Source organism: Anabas testudineus, chromosome 18, assembly GCF_900324465.2.
Source record: "Anabas testudineus chromosome 18, fAnaTes1.2, whole genome shotgun sequence".
NCBI lineage: Eukaryota > Metazoa > Chordata > Actinopteri > Anabantiformes > Anabantidae > Anabas > Anabas testudineus.
Genome location: NC_046627.1, coordinates 19165061 through 19188001, shown reverse-complemented (window position 1 = coordinate 19188001; position 22941 = coordinate 19165061). Strand labels below are relative to the sequence as shown.

The window sequence follows — 22941 nt, the reverse complement described above, 5'->3', positions numbered from 1 at the left end:
TGTGCTAATTTGTTCTATAAAGGCTAATGGTCCATTAGCAGGACAGAAACACAATGTTTCAAATGCAGCGATTTTATTTTACAACACATTGAAACATTATTTCCACACTCACTGAACTACAGCAGCTGCTGTTGTCCTGTACAAACACACACACACACACACTCTGTACTGTACAGATGTCACTGCAATCAAACACTTTCAAGCATAGTAGGAAGTCCAAATGTTACTGATAAAATCCTCCAATCACCATGTCCATGCTTGTTTGGGCTCTGCCGTAGCCCCACACCTGGCTAGATGAGAGTCAGTCACATGAATGCTGAGTTTTGGCCAAACAGGCAGAGAGCTGTCAGTGGTTTGCTCCAAATCCTTGTGCATCATCTAAACTGTCTACTTCCACCTCAATGGAAACCACGTGGTGACCAGGGATCATGGCCAACCCCAAAACTCTGGGTTCCCCCTGGGAGAATGTATCTGGGGGGAAAAAGGATAAAAAGACAATGAAATTATCTGGGTAAGTTTTCTATACAGACTCTTGAATGTAAAATGAATGTTTTCATTACATTATTGCTTTTATTTCTCTATTCACATCTCTTTGTTTTTTGATTAGCCAAAAAGGGAAAATCCTTCTCAAATAAATATTCTAAATGTGAGTATGAATGTGACCTGTCTGTTATCCACAAGATGTCCCCTACTGCAAAATAAGGTGGAAGAGGTGAGAGAACTGAGGACAGTCAATGAAAAAAAGCAGACAACAAATCTAAGACAGATGTTAACTGATGTTATAATGGCCTGTTATCTAGAGTTGAAGTGAACAGTCTATTAATATATTAGTCGATTAATTTACTCGCTTATCTTTATGTTATGAGCTGCTGATCAGACAATGGCTTTTCAAAAAGGTAATTTGGGGCTCTATTAAATATTTTATATTTTCTTATCAAATAAAGAATATACAGTATAAAGGTGGTTTATACTGTATATTATGATGGAAACAGCTAATTGATGTCTTCATTCATTGCAAACTGTGCTGTAAGGCTTCTTAGTCATTTCTATTCTTTTTCACCAACCCTACCTGTGGATTTGAGGAATTCCTGAGCTGAGCCGAGGATGACGTTGCAGTCCCGGTCTGTGCAGAGGAAAAGCCCAACCAGAGTCCGGCCGTCTGTCATGCGGATCCTCATGTTCTTATTCAGGAGTCCCTCGAGTTTCTGCCTGGCCTTGGAGGATGAGGATAATTCCTGGGTGTGGACACAAATGACTGATTCATCAACGTAAACAGTACACATTGATTTTTCCTTTTAAAGAACTAGACATTGCTAAAATTGTCATGGTGGAAACATACAGATTACCAAAGTAACTTTAGAACCTATCATCACATTTAATACATCATGTGTAATACATTGTTGTTAGTTCTCCTGTCTTTTCTTCTTTACTTCCTATTTCCTTACTGTTAATGCTATATTTCTATATGATAGGTTTGATTTTGATTATTGTCTATCAATTTGTTTCTCTGTCATCTGTTTTTTGTTGTAGTCTAGTCCCCCATTAGCAATGTTAAATACATTACTTCGGACTCTGTTAAAACATTTATCGATGCTGAAATTATTCTTTGTATGCTGTTGCAAACAAATCTGCTACGATTGAGCAGCGTTATGTACGAAAATAGTTAAATCTAAGTTAACGACACATAACATTATAGATGAGAGTTGTACAAGCTAGCTAGTTAGTTAGCTACCGGCTAACGTTAAGCTACAGCTGAAGCATTCATAATGAGGAAATATGTGAATAGATTCAACGTATTTTCTGTCAGTTATAATACACTTAATAGTGTGAACAGTTGCATAAAATAGTCATATATGTAGTAACATAAAAACATAACCTACATGAGTCGAAGGACCATTTTCCTCAATCATCGTTGCCATACCGACAAGTTCTTCTTCTCCGCATTTGCCTACGGAAGCTTCTTCCTGACGGACCAGTTAAACCGGAAGTTCGTCATCCGGCGTTTAAAGGGAACGACGTCATAAACAAGTGGAATAATATTCAGAAAATGTCAAATGACGTGAGTTGACGCGTTGTTAGTGTCCTGCATTTAAAAGAAGAGGCACCGAAGAACGGAAAGACACACTCATTTATCACTAAGGTAACTTTTTCATACCTTTGACATAAATTCAGGTACATTTGTTCCGCCCTGTCACATGTTATCCACTTAACCAGAAATGTTAATTTAACAGGAAGTGTATTGTTTTACTGGACGTGTAACAAGATATTCAAAGTCCGGGTAATATGAGAGTGTGATATTTTTATAATTACTAAGATTTGCTGAACAGCGACCACAGGTGGATAAATCACGGTACATTTCATTAAACTTATTAAATTACTTCTTGTTTTACTGCTGTAATATAAATGATTGAAATCTTTGTGTGACAGCAGCTGCTTGGATGTGAGTGAGGATAAACCACCATGGAGCCTTCCTCTACTCCATCAGTAGCTCTCCAGACAAAACTGAGGCTGTAGAGCATTTGCTCCTCATCTTGGCTTCTTCTGTTTGTGTAATGCATCCTGGATGAAATCATACCTGTCAACTTTAAATAACAAAAAGACATAAGTCATACTATAGAATATAGTATATATAGTAGTATATAGTGTATATATAGACCATGTGGAGTGGTCTGCTGGTAAACAGGAAGAGACTGGACAAGCTGACTTGTCCCTCCCTGTATGACACAGTGACATCTCTGAGCAGCTCCTTCAGTGATAGACTGTTTGTTTTGTTTTTCTCTTAGAGTTTAGAAACATAATGTAGTTTAATGCACATAATTGTATAGATTTAGTTATTTTGTATTGTCTTATTTACAGTATGAGCAGTCTGTACTGTTATTTCTGCCCTTTCTGCTGCTGTAACATTGCAAATTTGTCCAGTGAGGGACAAATAAAGGTTTATTTTATTTTATCTTACATAAAACCTACTCAATTACTCATAGACTAATTTCAGGCTTTATCATTTCAACTTGGCCTTTGTAAGAAAAAGATCACTGTGTTATGTCTAGTTTAAAAAGTAACACAGTTTTCATTTTAAAGAAGAGTAACTGGAGGATATTAACTGATACAATACAGTGGTCAGAGACCACACAAGTTGTTATTGTGGTGTATTCGTTTACTGACTTTCCCAATGACTGTATGCAGTATATTTATAATGAGCCCTAAGCCAGGTGATAAAAAATAAATTAAGCATATCTGTTGCTTTTCTTACTGATATTCTGTGGGCCAATTACTCAGACCATGATACGTAAACAAAAACACATATGTCAAACATTGCAAAATAGAAGTAAATATAGATTGTAAAAGATAACATACTGTTATCGTAATTAAAAAAAACAAAATAACATGCACTGACATATACAGTTCAAGGATGTAAAGTGAAAGAAAAATTATATAGAGCGTGGATTGGTTTAACCTGTCATTGGTTTAACCCTCAAACTAAAGCTGCGTTTATTCATTAAATGAACTTATGTTTTGACACTTTCTTTCCTCAGACTCAGACCAGTATAATCCTCAGATCATCAACAGAGGTTCAGTCAGTTCCTGCTCCGTTATGGACATTGGAGTGACTATACCCAACGGTAGTGGTGAACACTAGTGGACGGATAAACGGTGGATGGTGGCACTGTTTTGGATGCAAATCTGCACCTTGATGTGACAGGAGCCAGAGCTGGAGGTGAATAACGCTCTACAACACTCTGCATCCCTTTACTTTTTTAAGACACTGTGGGAGTCAACAATGTCTTTTAGTGACAACTGGACATAGGTTATTTAAACTAGTTATGTATCCAGACTCCTTCAGTAGTTTAATTTAAAATTAATGTTTTTAATCATATTTTTAATTAGTCAATACACAACAACCCGTAATGACAAAGTGAAAACATGTTTTAGACATTTATTAAAAATGAAAAGAACAAAAAACATCTAATTTCTCTCATTTACAAAAGTATTCAGAGTAGTTATGAAGAAGCTCCAGTCTGTTTGAATTTTGTATTTTGTAATTTAAACCACTCTGAGAGCATGAGGCCAAAGATTCTGCATCATACTATGAGAGACAGGAAGACTGGTGAGAATCCAGAGAGGGATGAATGAAGCCGAGTACAGAGATGTTCTTAAAGAAAAGCTGCTCCAAAGTACATGTGACCTGAGGCTGGGATGACGGTTCATCTTTCAGGATGACAGCGACCTGAAGCAAACAGCCAAGACAAAGCCGGCTTTGGGAGAGGTCTCTGACTGTCCTTGAGATTTAAAATCCATAAAACATCCGTGCAGAGACCTGAAGACGACAGTTCACTGACACTTCACTTCCAATCTGATGGAGCCCAAGAGGATCTGCCAGGAAGAATGTGATAAACTACTGAAGTCCAGGTGGGACAAGCTTCCAGAGAATAAACCAAGAAGACAAATCTGTAATCCTGCAGAAGAGACTCCCACAGCACAGCACAGTGCACATATTTGTAGTGTAAACAGAACTTCAGATGTCCGTTTGAACCATGGCTTTTTATGGATTATTGTTGTAGGTTGTAAGAAAGGTTTGGTTGAACCAGAATAAAAGATTAAAAATCAAGTCAAACACTCCTGAAACTCCTTCAGAAGCTGCAGGTCTGGGCAGAAGACACATAATTGAAACCTATTAACTGACTCATGCAAGACTAAGCACAGAGAGATTATGTCACGCTTTCACTTTGCTGGGAAATGTAAAGCTGCTGCATGAATGTTACTTAAGCATTGTCAGCTCTCTGGGTCACATCGTTTGAGACAGCTCTGCTGTGAATAGAGCACAGGAGCCGGTGTCTTTCTCCGTATGTGTCACGCTGCATAAAATCTGGGTTAGCTGGAGCGCAGCACCCAGGGGAGGCGCTTTTCCCTCTCATCCTCGACATGTCTTCCTGCCAAAGGGACACGGTGGGTGTTGGAGGGGAGAGGGAGAGGGACTGTCACAGCACAGTAGTGCAGTGTGTCAGGGCCTGCGGCATATGAGAGTCCTGGCTAGTTTAGTGAGTTGAGTGAATGGCTCTGGGTGGAAGTATGTTAAATACACACACAGGCATCAACTCACCATCCACGCAGTCTGGCAACGTTAGAAACCTCAGTGTCCCCCCCCCCCCCCCCCCCCCCCCCCCCGTCTGTCTTGCATTGCACCGTCTCTCTCTTGGCAGATGAGGCCATTGGATCAGCCACTAACAAATTCCTCTCCTCTCATTTGTGGGCGCGGGGGAAGCCGAGCTGGAGCAGCTCAGGCACCTGTTGCGGCCCCAGAGAGGAGAATACACACAGCAGACGAGGCGTAATTGAAATGCTTGTTTACGTGACGCTGAGCTGATGGAGACACACGTATTCTACTCAGAGAATGCAACTGGTCCAGTCAGCGATGGCAACAGTTTCATTAATAGTAGTTTTTAAGATTTAAAACATATTTATCTTACATTCTTTCAAAAGCATTTGAACTGACTAAATAGGAAGTTTACAGTAAATACTGTTAAGTTCATGCTCATTAAGACCCTCGTTAAGGGTTCCTAAGCAACCGTTTGTGTCCAATTAACTCACAGACAGTTTAATCCTTCATCTGTATTGACTGTTCATTAATACAAGAGTAAGTTAGACTTTCATTTTAGTTTTAATCCATTCTGCACTTCTTATTTTTTAGAGAATAAGATTATTGGTGAATACATGTAATGACCATATTGAATGAAGTAGGTTTTCATGTTTTCTTTTTGAAAGCACATTGTTGCTTAATAATTTTGGGGCTTTACCTGAACAATAGTCATTTTCACAACCAACGGTCTGATCAACAGTGTAAGAAAAACACAGGTGTTGGTAGTAGGATTAACTCCATTGTTGGGATGTGACATATGGCATTGACCAATATCCTGAAAATATATTTAAAAAATAAATGAGATTGTTTTCCTGCTGGGTCAAAGTCTTTATATTTAAAATGATTACTGATCTCTGAAATATATAATTATAAATAATAAAACAAATATGTGTTTATTGTCACCTGGCTGTGCAACCTGCTGTGGCCTCTTAATGAACCTTTGTTAATTAAGTCAGTCATTATGAGAAATATAATCAATGCAGTGGGTCTTTTTGCTTCAACCATCTCAGCAAGTGCAAAACACAAAAAACCAATAGTCGAACTGCACACGTTTAAGCATGAATCTTTATTTCAGTGAAAAAAATGTTCCATAGACTCATCAGGATGCAACGCTGCTCTGTTTTATTTGTACACTTGGCTGTGCCGCACTTTCTCCTGTCTCACCCCTGTTTTTGTTGTGAGGGTTTGACTGCGAAAGGCGAATCAATTTTTTTTTTTTTTTTTTTTGTCAAAACAAAAGTGCCCTGAGCAGCCAGCGAGGGGCTGTCTGGGGTCCAGGGATTCCCATGGCCTTACTGCCATCCAGCTGACAGGGAGACGCAGATCTTACAGTAAGAGCGCAACAAATCTGTTGTGTTTGTTTCAAACCTCTGTCTCGGAGGCGGCTTGTGCGCCGTGAGCTGTTTAATGTGGTGTTTTCTGGAGGGGGGAGCTCAGTTCGCACAGTCCGAGTTGTTTTCATCCCCACCACAAGTAGTTAATTTTTAAGCAATACAATCTGATGTAAGTCTGGGCATGGCTGCGGCAGATTTTCCCAACCCCCCTCTCTCAATCCCTCCCCAGCACTCACACACTCACACACACACACACACACGTACACATACATGCACGCACACGCACGCACGCACGCAACCCCGCTGCTGCTCCAAAATAATTTTTCTACAACGGGGGGGGGGGGGGGGGGGGCTCCGGAGAATATAAGGTGGCCATGTTTGATAGATTTGTGTCGAGCTCTGCAATGCAGAAAGAAGAGTTGTTGCGCGTGTGTGTGTGTGTGTGTGTGTGTGTGTGATCTTTGAAGTGACAGTGACACCAGGCGAGTCCGGTCCGAGTCGTGACTGATCCGGACTTGGAGAGAGGGAGAGAGAGAAAAGAGGGAGGTGGTGGTTCTGGAGGGGGGGGGCAGAAAAGAAACAAACAAGAAACAATGTAACTTACATGCAGTCACACACCCCTTTTTTTCTTGTAACAATGTGTACGTTTAAAAGGAGGGAGGGGGCGCGCAGAGGGAGAAAGAGAGACGGGGAGAGATAGAGAAAGGAGGAGGGGGGTGCGTTCTGAAATAATATAGTCAGCCATTTTTTATGTAAGGGGATTTTTTCTTATTGGGGGGGTTGTTAAAAAATAAATATAAGAGGGCGGCCATCTTTGTTGCTCTGCCTAGTGTAAAATATTCCAAAACGCCCCCCACTTTTTCCTGTGCCGATTTGAATATTAAATAAATATCATATAATCGGGCAAGATTACGCTTTTCTGAATACGAGGACGGATCCAATGACAGGAATATAATGTCCTCTCCTCTCCGGTCTTGTGAGGAAGACGAGGGCATGGTGGTTAATTCCGAGGGAGGAGATTTTGATGAAGAAGACGACGACGGAGACCTAGACGAGAACGCAAGCGACATAAACTCGCCGGCGGCGCCTCGGGAAACTGCAACAGCAGCCGCGCCAGGTACAGTAAAAAGAGAAAACGCTGGCGGACAAGGACGGGAGCGCGCACAGCAAATAAAAAAAAAAAAAAAAAAAAAAAACACCCGTAGCAGCAGGATGAGAAATGTTGGAGGGAGAGGGGCAGTTTGAGAAGTAGCCGAGCCCAGCACTTCGTGTCCCGTCCCGTCCCGGTGCTGCAGCTCCGGTACGGCACCGTGGAGCCCAAGCGAGGTGCTCGGGTGCGCGCATACAAAATAGAAGCAGACTTCTCAGTGCTGATTTTTTATTTTTGTTTTTTTTTTTTTAAAGGAGGAACATGTTCCACCGCTAGAACCCGCTACATGTCATCCAGTCGTGAGTGTTGCTGTAGGTGCCACAGCTGCGAGACGCTAAAATCCAAAAATAAAAAAAAAACAGGACGAGAGCGCGCTTTAGAAGACACCACAACTCCAGTCCAGTTTCTATTTAAAAAAAAAAAAAAATCCACACGAACCCCCTCATCCGGTGTTGTTGTTGTTGTTTCTCGTCACCTCCAGCTCATCCCGACAAAGTTTAATCTAAACTTGTCGCGGCTCGTTTTGCGTCGCAAGCTTCTCACTTCTTCCTCATCAGAAAAAAAAAAAAAAAAAAAAAAGTTGCCGCCTGTTTGTCCCTTAAATCCCCCTGACAGGCCCTAGACATGCACGGTATGTAAATGAGCTCGATGTGCAGGGTAATAAGGTCGCCCTGAAGGGTAAGAAGCTCACAGCCACAAAAACATGGAGTCCCTCCGGCCTCAGGCTAGAAATATATATATATATGTTTGATACGCATCTGGAGGAGATGTGCGCCTCTGCTGTGCAGATAAAAGCAGCCGGATGATAGTGTGGTACGGTGGTGTGAGACACAAACATGCCCCCCTGCCCTATTGTAGCTATGACAGGTCAGGATAGGAAGCCCCTGCTGCAGGCTGCACACAGAGGTGCGACTGTTCAGCTCCCTCCTCCAGCCAGGCCTGTACCTGCTCCCTCACTCATTAGCCGACTGATATTCGCATGAAATGTTTGATTTGACGTGATCTGCGTGCTTTCCCGCTGCAGGAAGCGCGCAGGTCCACCGTCGACCGAAGTGCACACGACGTCCTTCAAGTTTCTGTTGAGAGCGAAGTTGCAGTGAAAGTAGACGCTGCAGGAAAAAAAAAGTGGTGGTTGGTTAACCACAGTGCTACAGTAGAAATCAGGAATAGCACTGCTTCAGCCTGAAGGGCGCAGTTTGCTCATCGTAGCCAGAAGTTGAAATAGCCCGATCGGTGCTGGATGCGGTGCAGATGGGAAAAGAAACACGTGAAAGTCACAGTGCATTTTGGTGGAAATGAGCAAATGTGACATTAGTGGAGATAAGAGACGCGTACGTGTGACTTCCTGCGTGATCATTAGTAGAATCAGCCCTTTGCTTTGTGTTCACACTTAATTAGCTCGACGGTCGAGCCGTCCACTGATAAATTAGTGTCGTGCTTCCTTGTTGAGGACCTCAACCCCCGCTCACGACCCCTCGCAGCGGTCACAGCGGTGGTCCCGGTGCGGGAAGAGCAGAAGTGGCTCCACTTCACTGCACCGGCCCCGCTGGCGGCCTCCGAATCATCGAGCCCTGCGTGCGTGCTCCCGCCGCCCCCGGCGTGTGCTCGGCGGCTGCACGCTGCACGCAGACGCGGGAAACAGGCTCGGAGTGGGAGTGAGGAGGTGGAGGTGGAGGAGGAGGAGGGGGGGGCAACAAAGACAGAGACAATAAAACCCGACAAAATGAAATGTAGTCTGTGTAACCGGCTGGTTTGTTAAGCTGGTGCACACCGCGGTTCATATTTTAGTTCTGCTTTAATGCTTTGCTGCGTTTTCTCTGTCACTCTGTGTCTGTGTCTGGATGTGTTTGTGCTTTTTCACTCCACAACAGGTCAGCTTGCAGGTTCAATTGCTGTTTCTTGATAGTTGTGATGTTCCTCAGGTACCAGGGGGAATAAATGCCCTGATAGTTTCACATGATTTGCTCCCTGAAAGCAGATGCGGTCGTGAATTTTAGATGCACTTTGCATAAACAGGGGGTCTAAAACTATTTGTATTCCCTCAAATGAAAAGTTGTTCACATATAATAACACTAAACTTTGTTATTCCATTTTTGCACGTTATGAAAACACACCAGAGATAGTTGGTTTTCAAATGTGCCACTTTTAGTTTGCAAAGCCATAAACCAATTATCCCTATGCTATGGAACCACCAACAACAGCTGTCAGATCCACTTATGCCACTCTGACAAACTGTATCTAATTTAGCATGTGTCACAACTCAGGCGGGGTCAGAGGTCACTGAAGCCACAGTGGAGATCATACGGCTTTTGTTGTGTGCAATTATGTTCCGCGGGGATTAGCTGGCTTGTTGGGAAGATTATTATTCATCTGTTTCCGATAGCTGTCTTTCTTTTGCACTTCCTTTAACTGTGTGTGTTGTTCTTCCCAGACGAAGAGGCAGAGATATCCGACAGAGAGGTCCCGTGCAGGAAGAAGGGCCGGCCAAAGAAAAAGAAAGACACAAAGAAGAAAGAAAAAGAGGGGAAACCCGTAAAAGCAAAAAAACGCAAGAAGATTGTAAGTTTGTTAAGGCGTCACGCTTTGGATTTTAAATCTGTGCTGTCTTCATTATTTTCCAGTATGTCTCCGTCTTGTTTCCTCTTCCAGGACAGTGATGTAGAGAGAGACTCAGACAGAGAAAGAGAGTACGGTGATAACTCAGACAGTGTAGCCAGCGACTATGGAACCAGTGAGAAAAAGAAAAAGAAGAAACATAAAGAAAGGAAAGAGAAGAAAACCAAGAAGAAGAAAAAAGATGACGGGGACCGAGACAGCAGTCAGGAGGAAACAACAAAGGTAGAAAATGAGCTTCAACTTTGTCCATGAACATAACACATATAAAACTGTCCTGACACATAGCTGATGATCCTTCTCACCTGCTCAGCAACCGATAGAGCAGAAGACCTCAGCCCAGCTGGCAAAGGAGTGGGGTCTGGAGGATGTTGATCATACCTTCACAGAGGAAGACTACAGGGAACTCACCAACTATAAAGCCTTCAGCCAGTTTATGAGGTTCAGTATCTCTCTCTTGTTTTCACGTGGTGCGTTGATGTGGACTCTGACCGACTTTAGCTCTGTGTCAAACACCATTAACAGTGTTTCACATTTGTTCTGTTGGCAGCAATGACGAGGTTAAAACTGTGGTAAAACGTGCATCCACATTATAATTATCAGGTCATCAAAAAACATCTCTCTCCACGCCCATTTCTATATTTTTCTATTGCCACCTGTTAACCAGTTACTGTAGATTACTGTACATCCAACTATACTTGCAGCTACCTACCTCAGACTTATTGTGGATGCACGGGTCACAGATCTTGAGTGCATGATGACAGAAGATGCTGCTTTCTTATAGAGCCTATTACGGTTTTAGTTTCAGTTTCAGTCAGACTTGATTTAAAAAAACGAGGCAGCATTGTTCCATGTAATGATCTTCCCGTTCATCCAGAAACTATTTCAGCGGATTTCATTTTCTGTCGCTTTAATCACACCCATGTGTTATCATAAAAAGACGATCACAAACCCATATATATATATGGCAGAGAAATATGCATTCTCCAGGGGATATCTACCAGGACACATCCCATCTAATCCTGCAGCCCTTTTACAGAACCAATGAGGGATCCTAGAAAGTTGAAAGTAACTGTAATGTCACAGAAGACTCAGTGAGGCTCCCAGTCCACATTAAAATCTGCTGTTTCAGATTTCTCTGCTATATGATTCTCTGGATGGACAGACACAGAAAAACATACTCTAAAATAGTCTCTAGAAATACAGTAGTGCAGTAATTCACTTTTATTGTAGTAAAACTTGTTTAATTGGAGTTTTCGAATGTTGAATGTGTTGTTTACAAGGGTAATGCATGAATGAGACCAGTTCTGAGAGTGACCTTGACCTGTTTGTGATTCTGCTTTTAGCTCTGCTCATTAGCAGCTACTGTTAGCACAGCAGTAGGCTGAATTGGTGATCAAATAGGATCGCTTTGCTGGTTATGATACAGTCGTAGTGATGAAGGTGAAAATAGCTGATGTGTTCAAATACCAAATTTATGCTAGACAAAAAGACTTTTAGGTTGTCCTTGCTAATCAGCTGCTCTGGTGTCCACTACCTTCTCAGGTGTTGTCTTGTTTCTCTTTGTGATGGTTTTATTGTTTCAGCCTCCTCATCTCACAGATCAGTGACTTTCTACACTGGGATCACCATTCAGCAAAACTGTCTATGGTGAAACTCCCAGCAGCATATTAACGCGGGTACAACTGTCACTGAAAACAGGAGGTCAAAAACTATTACTTAGCTCTGTCGTTCTCTGGCAGCTGTGTCTGTATCTCACCAGCTAGTTGTGATACACAGGCAGCAGCTCTGAAAGTGTGTCAGTAGCAGCCTGAGCTTCTGCCTCCGTAGCTGACTCATACCTGCTTTGGCTCTGAAAGTGTGAAGTAATGCCTAAAATTCAATGTGTGTTAGGCAGCAAGTTGGTTAGATCTTCTCAGCTTGTAGCACTCCAGTTGCACTTTCTATTAAATAAACTCTTCATAAATTTAATGGACAATCAACTAAATTTAAATTGGTACTAGTAGAGAAATTAAACTGAAGAGTGGTATTTTATTAAGTTTATTAACATTTCAGTTTTTGCCAAAACATTTTTTTGCTCCCAGGCCAATGATAGCCAAGAAGAACCCTAAGATCCCCATGTCAAAGATGATGACCATCCTGGGGGCCAAGTGGAGGGAGTTCAGCTCTAACAACCCCTTCAAGGGTAACGCTGCTGCTGTTGCAGCCGCTGCTGCAGCTGCTGCCATCGCTGTCGCCGAGCAGGTCTCTGCAGCGACCGCTTCACCGCCACAGCCGCCACCTCTCAGAAAGGCCAAGACGAAAGAGGGCAAAGGTCAGGGGTCAGACTTGATTCCAGTAGAAACTGATTCTAGACCATTAGAAGCTTGTGCAGTTTTAGTAATAAATGACAGAGCAATAGTTTTCTGAACAGCTATTGTTTGTTCATACTGTGGTTGAACAGTGAGTCACAAGCACCTTAGTTAGTCTTACTCTTCTGCTAATACAATATATATATATGCATGATGTTGTTATTTATTATATCAAGTGTTTCTTATAATGTTATGATCTGTTCAGGTCCAGGATATAAGAAGCGCAGTAAAAGTCCTCGGGTCCCAGACAAGAAAAAGGCATCAGCTGTAGCAAAGGCTAAAAAGATGGCGCCCATTCGTATTAAACTTTCGCCTATAGGTGCCAAGAGGAAGAAGAGCTGCTCAGTGAGTATAAAGTTACCATGGTGCTGGAAATAGTGGATGGATAGAGGTGAATAAATTCCCTTTTTGTCTTGTTTACCTGTCTTTCTTTAACTCAAGTCCCCAAACGTTTTCTTTTTCTCTGTCAGAGCGACGATATGGACGAGGATGATTCTGAGCAGGAGGACTCCAGCGTTCATAGCTCCTCGGTTCGCTCTGACAGCTCTGGCCGTGTCAAGAAGAACAAGAGAGGTCGGCCTTCCAAGAAGAAGAAGAAAAGTAAGTAAAACTTTCTCCTTATTGTAAGTGACACTAGTATATGTCTACATCTACAGTGGCAAGAAAAAGTATGTCAACCTTTTGAAATGTTGTGGTTTTCTGCATTAATTTGTCATAAAATGTGACTTGATCTTCATTTAAGTCAAGAGTATTAACAAATATAATGTGCCTAAAATAATAATACCAAAAAACTTCTGTCATGTCTGAACCATAAAAACCTCATAGTGCTAGTGAAACAAGTATGAGTCTTTTTAAGAAAATTAGCTTGTAGGTGCAAAAACCAGTCAAACCTTATGAGTTTGCAGAAGAAGAATACACTTATGTGAACCATGCTTCACCAAAAGAAGCTTTCAGAGGATCTAGGATCAAGAACTGTTGATTTACATGAAGCTGGAAAGAGTTAGTCTTTAAAGTGATGTTCTTTATGACTTCACAAAGAAATTCACCAGTCTACAAATGGAGACACTTTGGGACTGTGTCTACTCTACCAAGAAATGAGCAGTCAGTCAAAATGACCTCAAGAGCACAACAAATACTCATCAGTGAGGTAAAGGAACAACCCTAAGTGTCACAAAGATTTGAAGGCATCATAGGAACTGGCTAACATCTGTGTTCATGAGTCTACAATATGTAAAACACTGAACAGGCAGAGTGTCTATAGCAGGACACCATGAAGGAAGCTGCTGCTTATTAAAAAGAAAGTTGCTGCACATCGGAAGTTTGCCAAAGAACACATTAACACTCCACAGCGGCAAAATGTTTTGTGGACTGATGAAACTATATTGAACTATTTGGAAAGAACACACAGCTCTACATCTGGCATAAAAAGGTCACTGCATATCATCATGAAAACATCACCCCGACTGGAAGGTATAGTGGAGGAAACATCATGATTTGGACCTGCTTTGCTGCATCAGGTCCTGGGCAGCTTGCAGTGATGGGGGGGAAGATGAATATCCAAGTGTATCAAAATTTTTTCAGAATAATGTGATAATGTCTGTACATCAGCTAAAACTCTGTAGAAGGTGGGTGATGCCACAGGACAATGACCAAAGAGTCTAGACCAACAACCAGTTATTAATTCCAAGGATTCAAAAACTTTTTCCATTAGCACTATGAGCTTTTTATAGTTGCTCTCAGTATAGACAGGAAAGAGACTTTTTGTTGCCACTGTATTTCAATAGTCCAATGTTTTTGGACTAATGGGGTCTTGAGAACCATTTTAGATTAAAAAAACGGGCCATTTGTGGATATTTTGGCAGCTTTTGTTTTGATTTTAATATCAGTGAAAAAAGAAATAATTTCTTTTCTCATGACACTTCCTATTGCTGAATTTCTCTCAGCATGCACAAGTGTTCACCAGCCTAGTTGGTCTTTGATTCTTTTTAAGAAAGCTACATGAGGGATGAGACAAAAGATGATGAGGTTTACAGCTCTCCTTCTAGGACACGAGAACCGCTGGTTGCTCTGTGTCTGTGGGCAGTTCCTCAGGTTTCATTTATCACTTCCTGTAACAGAATTTCATTTTACCAACCGGGGCTAAGCTGAAGTAGGAGGAAGGAGCATGCTTGCATTTTGCAGACTCACTCTGTAGCTTATGGTGTGTCTACACCATAAGAGAAAGTCTTTCAGTGTTAGATGGAGTACACACATACACTCTTATTTTAATCAGACCGGCTGTCCACACAGGCTGCGTCAAGTTGTTTTCTTCTTTAATGTATGCAGCGATCTGCCAAAGAATTCCAAAAAATGACTAATGCAGAGGCCAGAAATGTGGACGATTGTTCATGAGAATATTATTATTATTGTCTCTGATGTTTCTTTTTTATGACCTTTAATTACAAAAATACAGCTGCATAAAAAATGCATATAAATCAATCAATAAAAGTCACATTGTAGAAAGTGCATACAATCAATGTTTATACAATGCATGTCTTGTTTGCTACTTTTTCACCAGGCTCTCAGGAGCATACTTTTATATTTTTTCAGTTTTAGGTTACTTTTTTAGTGTGAAGCGCATTTTCAGACATTTGTATTTACAGTGGCAAGAAAAGGTAGGTGAACCTTTTGGAATCTCATCTTTTTCTTTATTGAGAACAACTATAAAAACATCATAGTGCTAGTGGATAAAGTATGTGAACCATTGGAATTAAATACTAGTTGACTCCCCGATGGCAGCAATTACCTCAACCAGGTGCATCCTGTAGCTGTGGATAAGACCTGCACATTGTTCAGGAGGAATTTTACTCCATTCTTCCTGCAGAAATGCTTTAGCTCTGTCATATAGTTTGGACGTCTCGTGTGTGACTTTCTTAAAGTCGCTCCATAGCATCTCTATTGGGTTGAGGTCTGGACTCTATCTTTGCAAGCTGGTCAGACCCCAATGCATCAAAGCGGGCTGAAGTCATGATGTTTCCTCCACCATACTTTATGATTAGGATGATGTTTTCATGGTGTTATGCAGTGATTTCTTTATGCCAGATGTAGTGCTGTGTGTTCTTTCCAAATAGTTCAATCTTAGTTTCATCAAAACATTTTACCAATACTGCTGTGAAGTGTTAATGTTCTCTTTGGCAAACTTCAGGCATTCAGCAATATTCTTTTTAATAAGCAGCAGCTTCTATAGTCCCCCTGCTTGTTCAATGTTTTATGTACTGTAAACTCATGAACACAGATGTTACCTCATTGATGAGTGTTTGTTGAGCTCTTGGGGGTAATTTAGACTAGCCGCTCACTTCTTGGTAGAGTAGCCACAGTCCCAAAGTGTTTTCATTTGTAGATTGTTTTCCAAACACATTTTCTTAACTTATGCTAACACCTGAGGTCATTGTCCAAATTCACATACTTTTTCCAGTTGCAATGTGGGGATTATATGGTTGTTCTCGATAAAGACACACCATACTTTAGGCACGTTATATTTGTTAATACTCAGACTTAGGTCAGATCACATTTTATGACAAATTAATACATAAAACCACGACGTTTCAAAAGGTTCACATACCTTTTCTTGCCACTGTACGTCTTGTAACTTTCGTGTGCTTGTCAGACAGTGTCATCTCCTCTTCCCTCCAGTCCCAGGTGAAGAAGAAGGTGATGGCTATGAGACAGATCATCAGGACTACTGCGAGGTGTGTCAGCAGGGAGGAGAGATCATCCTGTGTGACACTTGTCCTCGAGCTTATCACCTTGTCTGCCTTGAACCAGAGCTGGAGAAGGCCCCCGAGGGCAAGTGGAGCTGTCCTCACTGCGTGAGTACATCTGCACGAGTCTGTTCCTGCTTTCTAGGATGATTTTACTCTGAATCCTTATTTATGTTTATCTTCCAGCAACATGATTTCTTGGCAAACTGGTGTAAATAATGGTTAAAAGCGGTTTATTTTTACTTGCTTGAAGGACCAAATGAATAGAGACTTTGTTGTCACAACACAAGTCAGAATGGAGAGCTGGCTGCACACACAATCCTGCCCAGATAGCACTACACAATACACTGTCTTTATATGATGCAAAATGAGTAGAGCCGATACGCCAACCTTTGAAGCTACAATGTGTAGAATTGTATGGTATTTATTCAAATTATTTTGATGGGCTAACTAGGAGTGTGAAAATAACTCAGTGAAAATTGCTGCAGGCCTTTTCTGTGTCTCCATCACATGAATCTGTGTTAGTAGCAATGTGCAACAAGTATTGAAGATGGTAATTCTCAAAGTCTGCAGAGTGGATTTAATGTGTAGTGGCCAGTTTTGGAAGGTTATGACAGTAAACTAATTTAATAAATGAATTGTTTGCCAGAGCTTTAAAGTCTATCCATTCCTGAATGTAGACCCACTGTTGTGATTTTCCATGCATGAGCAAGCTAGAAATCCCACATTTATATGCAGAACCATTTGGGATCTGTGTGTAATGAGGCACATAAATTAGATTTGTGAAATGGGCTCCAAGGAACCTAATAAACAACATTCACAAACATTTAACTCTGCACAGCAAAGGAAATGTCCATCAGCTGCTACAGCATCCTGTCCTCAAGACCTTTCTTGTCAGCAAGCTGACTTAGCAAACTAGCCTGTGTCAGTTTTAAAATTTCACAGTCGACTTTGACTAAACTTTCGCTGAATGCGTGAGCTTTACTTCTGATGACATTTGATGGGCTTGAAGAAAAAAGTAGACCTCTACCATGGCCTAGTGAGCTGCATCACATTAAAATTCGGAACTAGACTCATGACCTTCCCGTGTCAAGCTGCCTCTTAGTTCCCCTCCTTATATAATTCAGTCAGACTTGAAGCCAAAAAGAAATGTTGGCAGTTGATAATATTTTAAGTTTTATTCCTTTTAAATTCATCTGGCTTTTCCTTTCTCAGGAAAAAGAGGGAATCCAGTGGGAAGCAAAAGACGAAGACTTTGAGGACTTTGAGGAGGACAGCGAGGACAGAGTGATATCAGAAGTCGGGGTCGGCATCCACACTGGGGCGGAGGAGGAGGATGATGACCATATGGAGTTCTGTCGGGTGTGTAAAGACGGAGGTGAACTGTTGTGCTGTGACACCTGCACCTCTTCCTATCACATCCACTGTCTAAACCCACCGCTGCCAGAGATCCCCAACGGAGAGTGGCTGTGTCCGCGATGCATGGTGAGTCTCTGCACATTACAGTTTTGTTTTCTTTAGGATTGAAAATGAGTTCCACTTCATAGAGCTCTGTGACAATCTGTGTGATACATCTTTTCTGCTAGAACATCATTAATTATCCTTAGTTTGGAACTATGATCAACAAAATATCACTCTGAGACCGTATGCATATCTGAATAGTAAGTGTGTTCTCGCTCTAGTGTCCGCCAATCAAAGGACGTGTCCAGAAGATCCTCCACTGGCGTTGGGGAGAACCTCCGCCTCCCATTCCTGTGCCCCCTGCCCCTGACGCTCCGCCTGATGCCCCCCCACCGCCTCCCATGAAGGGCAGAGCTGAGAGGGAGTTCTTTGTAAAGTTCGTTGGGCAGTCATACTGGCACTGTACCTGGATCACTGAGCTGCAGGTGAGAGAGAAAAGCAGTGGGGGGATGAATGTGACGTGCCAAATTCAATAATGATAAGAAGAGTAGAAGTAATTAATAATGTTTTGATGAAAGTAAACTCATGAATATGAATGTTATATTCATATTTGTGATTAGGTATCTCAATATATGGGATAGATATGTTAAAATCCTGTCTTTCTCTATTAAAAGCTTCCAACTAACTTTGTCTCTGTCTTCTTTCCTCTTTCCTCAAGCTGGAGATCTTCCACTCTGTGATGTACAGAAACTACCAGAGGAAGACGGACATGGATGAACCTCCTAGTCTGGATTATGGTTCGGGGGGAGAGGATGAAAACGGGGTGGGAAAGAGTGAGAAGAGGAGGGCCAAGGACCCCCACTACGCCATCCTGGAAGACAAGTACTACAAATATGGCATCAAACCTGAGTGGATGATGATTCACAGAATCATCAACCACAGGTAAGAATCTCTGTTTGACCATGTTGTACCGATGTTTCTGTGTGGGTCAATAGTTATGGTTTTTCTTTATTTTTAAAGTTAAATTATAATGGATTACAAGAAATGATTTTTTTTTTTACGTAAAATGTTCTGTGAAGTCACTGTACTGTTTGTGTCGTCAGTGTGGACAAGAAAGGAATGTACCACTACCTGGTCAAATGGAGAGACCTGACCTACGACCAGTGTACCTGGGAGAGAGACGACCTGGACATCCCTGATTTTGCAATTTACAAGACAAACTATTGGAGACACAGGTGGAACTGCAGGGAACAGGCAGCGTTTACTGTCACTGACATTAATGTAGAAAACAATCCATGTTTGACTGTAACCAGAAAGAACTTATTTCAAGTTTCAAGGATTTATTAAATTACTTGAGAGGATAATAAAATATTGAGATTACTGTAGTTTAATGAATACATCAGTTCATATAGAAAACTCTGCCTATACACACCATTACACACTATCTCGTTTATCTACTTTCATTTTTGGATAATGAATGTATTGTAATTATTTCCTGAACAACAGGGACACAATAATGAAGGAGGATCCAGAAAAACCGAGGAAGATGAGAAATAAGAACCAGGAGGGTGAAGAGGAGTCTCCTGCTGCCTCGCCGGTCACTGATGTGAGTTTACTGTAGCTTTAATTTTATCTTTTTAAGGAGAGATGTTTCATTAGTAGTCACTGGCTGATTTTACCTTACTTATCCTGTCAAACATATGAGGTCTTACTCACCGTACACGAACCAGGCATGTTATGGTTACGTGGCATGTGCATGAACCATGAGGTTACTAGTACACTCTAAATGTTTTATTATTTTAAAATTCAGTAATCTCCTAATAAAATTCAAATGCCTACCACAGTTATTATCTTTGTTCTCTCCTTCTGTTTTTCCAGCCTACGATAAAATATGAGGAGCAGCCAGACTTTGTCTCGTCGACGGGTGGCACGCTACATCTGTACCAGCTGGAGGGTCTGAACTGGCTGCGGTTTTCTTGGGCTCAGGGCACAGACACCATCCTGGCAGACGAGATGGGTCTGGGCAAGACCATCCAGACCATTGTCTTCCTCTACTCACTGTTTAAAGAGGTTTTGGAGCTGCTCATTTCTGTTACTGGCTTGTTGTACAACTTTGTGAACGCTTACATTGGAGCACCATGTGGACTCATCCCATCTTTATTGCTCAGGGTCACACTAAGGGCCCGTTCCTGGTCAGCGCTCCGCTCTCCACCATCATCAACTGGGAGAGGGAGTTTGAGATGTGGGCGCCCGACTTTTATGTGGTCACGTACACGGGAGACAAAGACAGTCGAGCCATCATCAGAGAGAACGAGTTCTCCTTCGACGACACCGCTGTGAAGGGAGGAAAGAAGGCTTTTAAACTGAGGGTGAGGATGAAGGGAGGACAGGAAAGTAAACATGATACTGTTGGATCGAGAAAATGTCAACAAATAGGAAAAGAAATCACTGTAACATAAGAACACAATGACATAACATAAAGTGATAGCTGCTCCTCCTTCTTTTTATTTCTCTTCCTGCAGAGAGAAGCTCCCATTAAGTTCCACGTGCTGCTGACCTCCTACGAGTTGGTGACCATCGACCAGACAGCACTGAAATCCATCGACTGGGCCTGCCTGGTGGTGGACGAGGCTCATCGCCTTAAGAATAACCAGTCCAAGGTACACGAGTGTGGAGTGTGTCAGTTTTAATTTAATATAACTTAGAACTCATCAGTTTTGAAGCAAATAAATGTATAAATAAATATTACTACACTACACTATCACTGTAGTTCAGCTTTTTCATGGAGTCATGGGTACATGTGTTAAGAACATACAGTAAACGCATATCGGTGTAGCAATGCCTTTGTATTCTGTGAGAAATAATAAAGGAAAAATGATAGACATTGTTGTTAAAGGTAATAAAATAGGATCAGATGTTTGAGTGGGAGTTCAGCAATTTTTTCTCTGTGGCTGCAGTTTTTCAGGCGTCTCAATGACTATAAGATTGACCACAAGCTGCTGCTGACAGGAACTCCTCTACAAAACAACCTGGAGGAGCTGTTTCATCTGCTCAACTTCCTCACTCCCAACCGCTTCAAGTAGGGATTCTCACTCACACAGAAGTCTGACGAATTATCGTTTACATTATTACCAGTACTGTCTAATCGGTTTGAGCAGTCCCTCATCCAGTCTCTCTATATCTCTGCAGTAATCTTGAGGGCTTTCTGGAAGAGTTTGCTGACATCTCTAAGGAGGACCAGATCAAGAAGCTCCACGACCTGCTGGGGCCTCACATGCTGCGGAGGCTGAAGGCCGATGTCTTCAAGAACATGCCCGCCAAGACCGAGCTGATTGTCCGAGTGGAGCTGAGCCCTATGCAGAAGTACGATATTGTGCAGGGTTGAGGGGAAACATCCTCCTGTCCTATTTGTGGTCACAAAGCCCTGTGAAGATTCTTAGTAGCCACACACTTTTTTAATTGTAGCATGGTTTTGTTTTTTGTTGGTTAAAACATTGAGACATTTAACTTAGACTTGGCAGAATTTGGTAGATAAGAAGGATCTTTCTTCTTTTTTTATTGTCTAAATAGTTTTTCTATGAAAAATAATGAAATACCTCAGCATGTTTTATCTACAAATTACACAAATACTAATTTTGAATGTTGAAAAGAGCCTAATGGATTATGTGTTATCAAGAGATTGTCATTGTGATTTGGCCATAAATACAGGATTTAATATGAATTAATAAGCCCAAATAACATTTTAGCCAGATAGGGTTAGGGTTATTATACAATATACTGCATGATAAATTTATTTAAGTGGGAACTGAGAAACCTTTTTAGCATCAAAGCAAAGTGAAAACAAACTCTCCAGGATGCTGCTTTCATTTAAAAGTAACAGTAAAGAGGAGAAACCTTATCTCAAAATGTGTCACACGTGGTTTACACTGCATCTGTGCAGAGCTGGGGTTATAGTTTTATCTTTTTTTAACAGGAAATACTACAAACTGATTCTGACCAAGAACTTTGAGGCTCTGAACTCAAAAGGTGGAGGAAACCAGGTCTCCCTGCTCAACATCATGATGGACCTGAAGAAGTGCTGCAACCACCCCTACCTCTTCCCTGTTGCCTCCATGGTGAGAGAAAGTTTATTTACCCTCTGGTTGATGACAGAAAATTAAGTCAGCCAACATTTGAATGTGTTTCACTTTGTTCTTTGATTCACTCATAAGTTACAAAGCAGTGACACCTTGTGGTAGTGTGAGGTATTTGTGTTTTTAAAATGTGAACTCAGTCAAGTGCCTTGAGATTACCTCTGTTGTGATTTGGCGCTTTACAAATAAAATTGAATTGTAAATTAAAAATGTAGTGTGCCATATTGTTAAATTCGCAGTTGTCAGTTATTGTTATTATGAGATATTATCTTTGTATTATACTCAAGTGCTGTTATTCATCTTGTTGGATTGTTGGTTCGTATTTGAAGGAGGCCCAAAAAACACCCAGCGGTGCTTACGAAGGGTCGGCCCTCACGAAGGCTTCTGGGAAACTGATGCTATTGCAGAAGATGCTGAGGAAACTGAAAGAGCAGGGCCATCGAGTACTGGTCTTTTCACAGGTATACACTCTCACAGACACACTCATCCATTAGGAGTAAGCACGGGCAATAACGTACGCACACACAGATGTTATATTAGTCCCATGACACCTCTAGACGGCTCAGGAGCAGACTGTGGTAACAGCTGTGCACTGAATATAATTTCTGTCTCTGCTCTGTTTGTAGATGACTAAAATGCTGGATTTATTAGAGGATTTCCTGGACTATGAAGGTTATAAGTATGAGAGAATTGATGGAGGCATCACAGGAGCGTTGAGACAAGAGGCCATCGACCGCTTCAATGGTGAGATGCTGGATAGTGTGGAGTCATGTAGGTGCTGAATTGACAGAAACATTAGAGATGCAGTAATATCAGCCATATACAGTTGACTAAAGAAGCTGAAATCCAATAGAAATGTATAAAGGAGTGCTAAAGCTTCTTTGCTTTCTGTGTTCAGAAAAATACTTTTTTTTAACTCAATACTTTGATATGTTTTACAGTAGGGGTCGCTGTTATTACAGTAAATACTGTGAGACAACGTAGTTCTATGTTTTAGTATGTAGAGGAGATTACTGTTGTGGAGTATGAAGTAGGAAAGATTAGTAAGACTGTGAGGAGGGCATTGAAGAGGATGAATAGTGGAC

General features: G+C 41.5%; 2 protein-coding genes and 1 long non-coding RNA gene across 6 annotated transcripts in view; 2 read left to right on the top strand and 1 right to left on the bottom strand.

Annotated features, from left to right (window-relative positions):
• Positions 1-56: 56 nt before the first annotated feature.
• On the bottom strand, positions 57-1963 carry naa38 (N-alpha-acetyltransferase 38, NatC auxiliary subunit). Its single transcript, XM_026353241.1, has 3 exons — positions 1881-1963; positions 1070-1235; positions 57-471 (listed from the first exon to the last, which is right to left on the bottom strand). The coding sequence occupies exons 1-3, from the start codon at positions 1917-1919 to the stop codon at positions 347-349; spliced, it is 330 nt and encodes a 109-aa protein (XP_026209026.1). The 5' UTR covers positions 1920-1963; the 3' UTR covers positions 57-346.
• A 53-nt stretch (positions 1964-2016) lies between these two features.
• Positions 2017-4585, top strand: LOC113157664. Its single transcript, XR_003298512.1, has 3 exons — positions 2017-2140; positions 3534-3715; positions 4214-4585. It is a non-coding gene; the product is annotated as an uncharacterized LOC113157664 (long non-coding RNA).
• A 2562-nt stretch (positions 4586-7147) lies between these two features.
• chd3 (chromodomain helicase DNA binding protein 3) overlaps positions 7148-22941 on the top strand; it is a 42590-nt gene continuing 26796 nt past the window's right edge. For 2 of the 4 annotated variants that reach the window (XM_026353508.1, XM_026353507.1), the window contains exons 1-21: positions 7148-7585; positions 10050-10177; positions 10268-10456; positions 10545-10672; positions 12316-12545; positions 12788-12927; positions 13053-13182; positions 16255-16430; positions 17538-17807; positions 18005-18208; positions 18442-18665; positions 18827-18958; positions 19230-19329; positions 19602-19793; positions 19892-20092; positions 20246-20383; positions 20681-20802; positions 20913-21086; positions 21697-21838; positions 22186-22317; positions 22483-22600. In XM_026353508.1, the coding sequence (XP_026209293.1) occupies positions 7423-7585; positions 10050-10177; positions 10268-10456; positions 10545-10672; positions 12316-12545; positions 12788-12927; positions 13053-13182; positions 16255-16430; positions 17538-17807; positions 18005-18208; positions 18442-18665; positions 18827-18958; positions 19230-19329; positions 19602-19793; positions 19892-20092; positions 20246-20383; positions 20681-20802; positions 20913-21086; positions 21697-21838; positions 22186-22317; positions 22483-22600 (3433 nt within the window). In that variant the 5' untranslated portion in view covers positions 7148-7422. The remainder of the gene's footprint in view (positions 7586-10049; positions 10178-10267; positions 10457-10544; positions 10673-12315; positions 12546-12787; positions 12928-13052; positions 13183-16254; positions 16431-17537; positions 17808-18004; positions 18209-18441; positions 18666-18826; positions 18959-19229; positions 19330-19601; positions 19794-19891; positions 20093-20245; positions 20384-20680; positions 20803-20912; positions 21087-21696; positions 21839-22185; positions 22318-22482; positions 22601-22941) is intronic. The other 2 variants (XM_026353506.1, XM_026353509.1) reach the window with 2 other exon arrangements.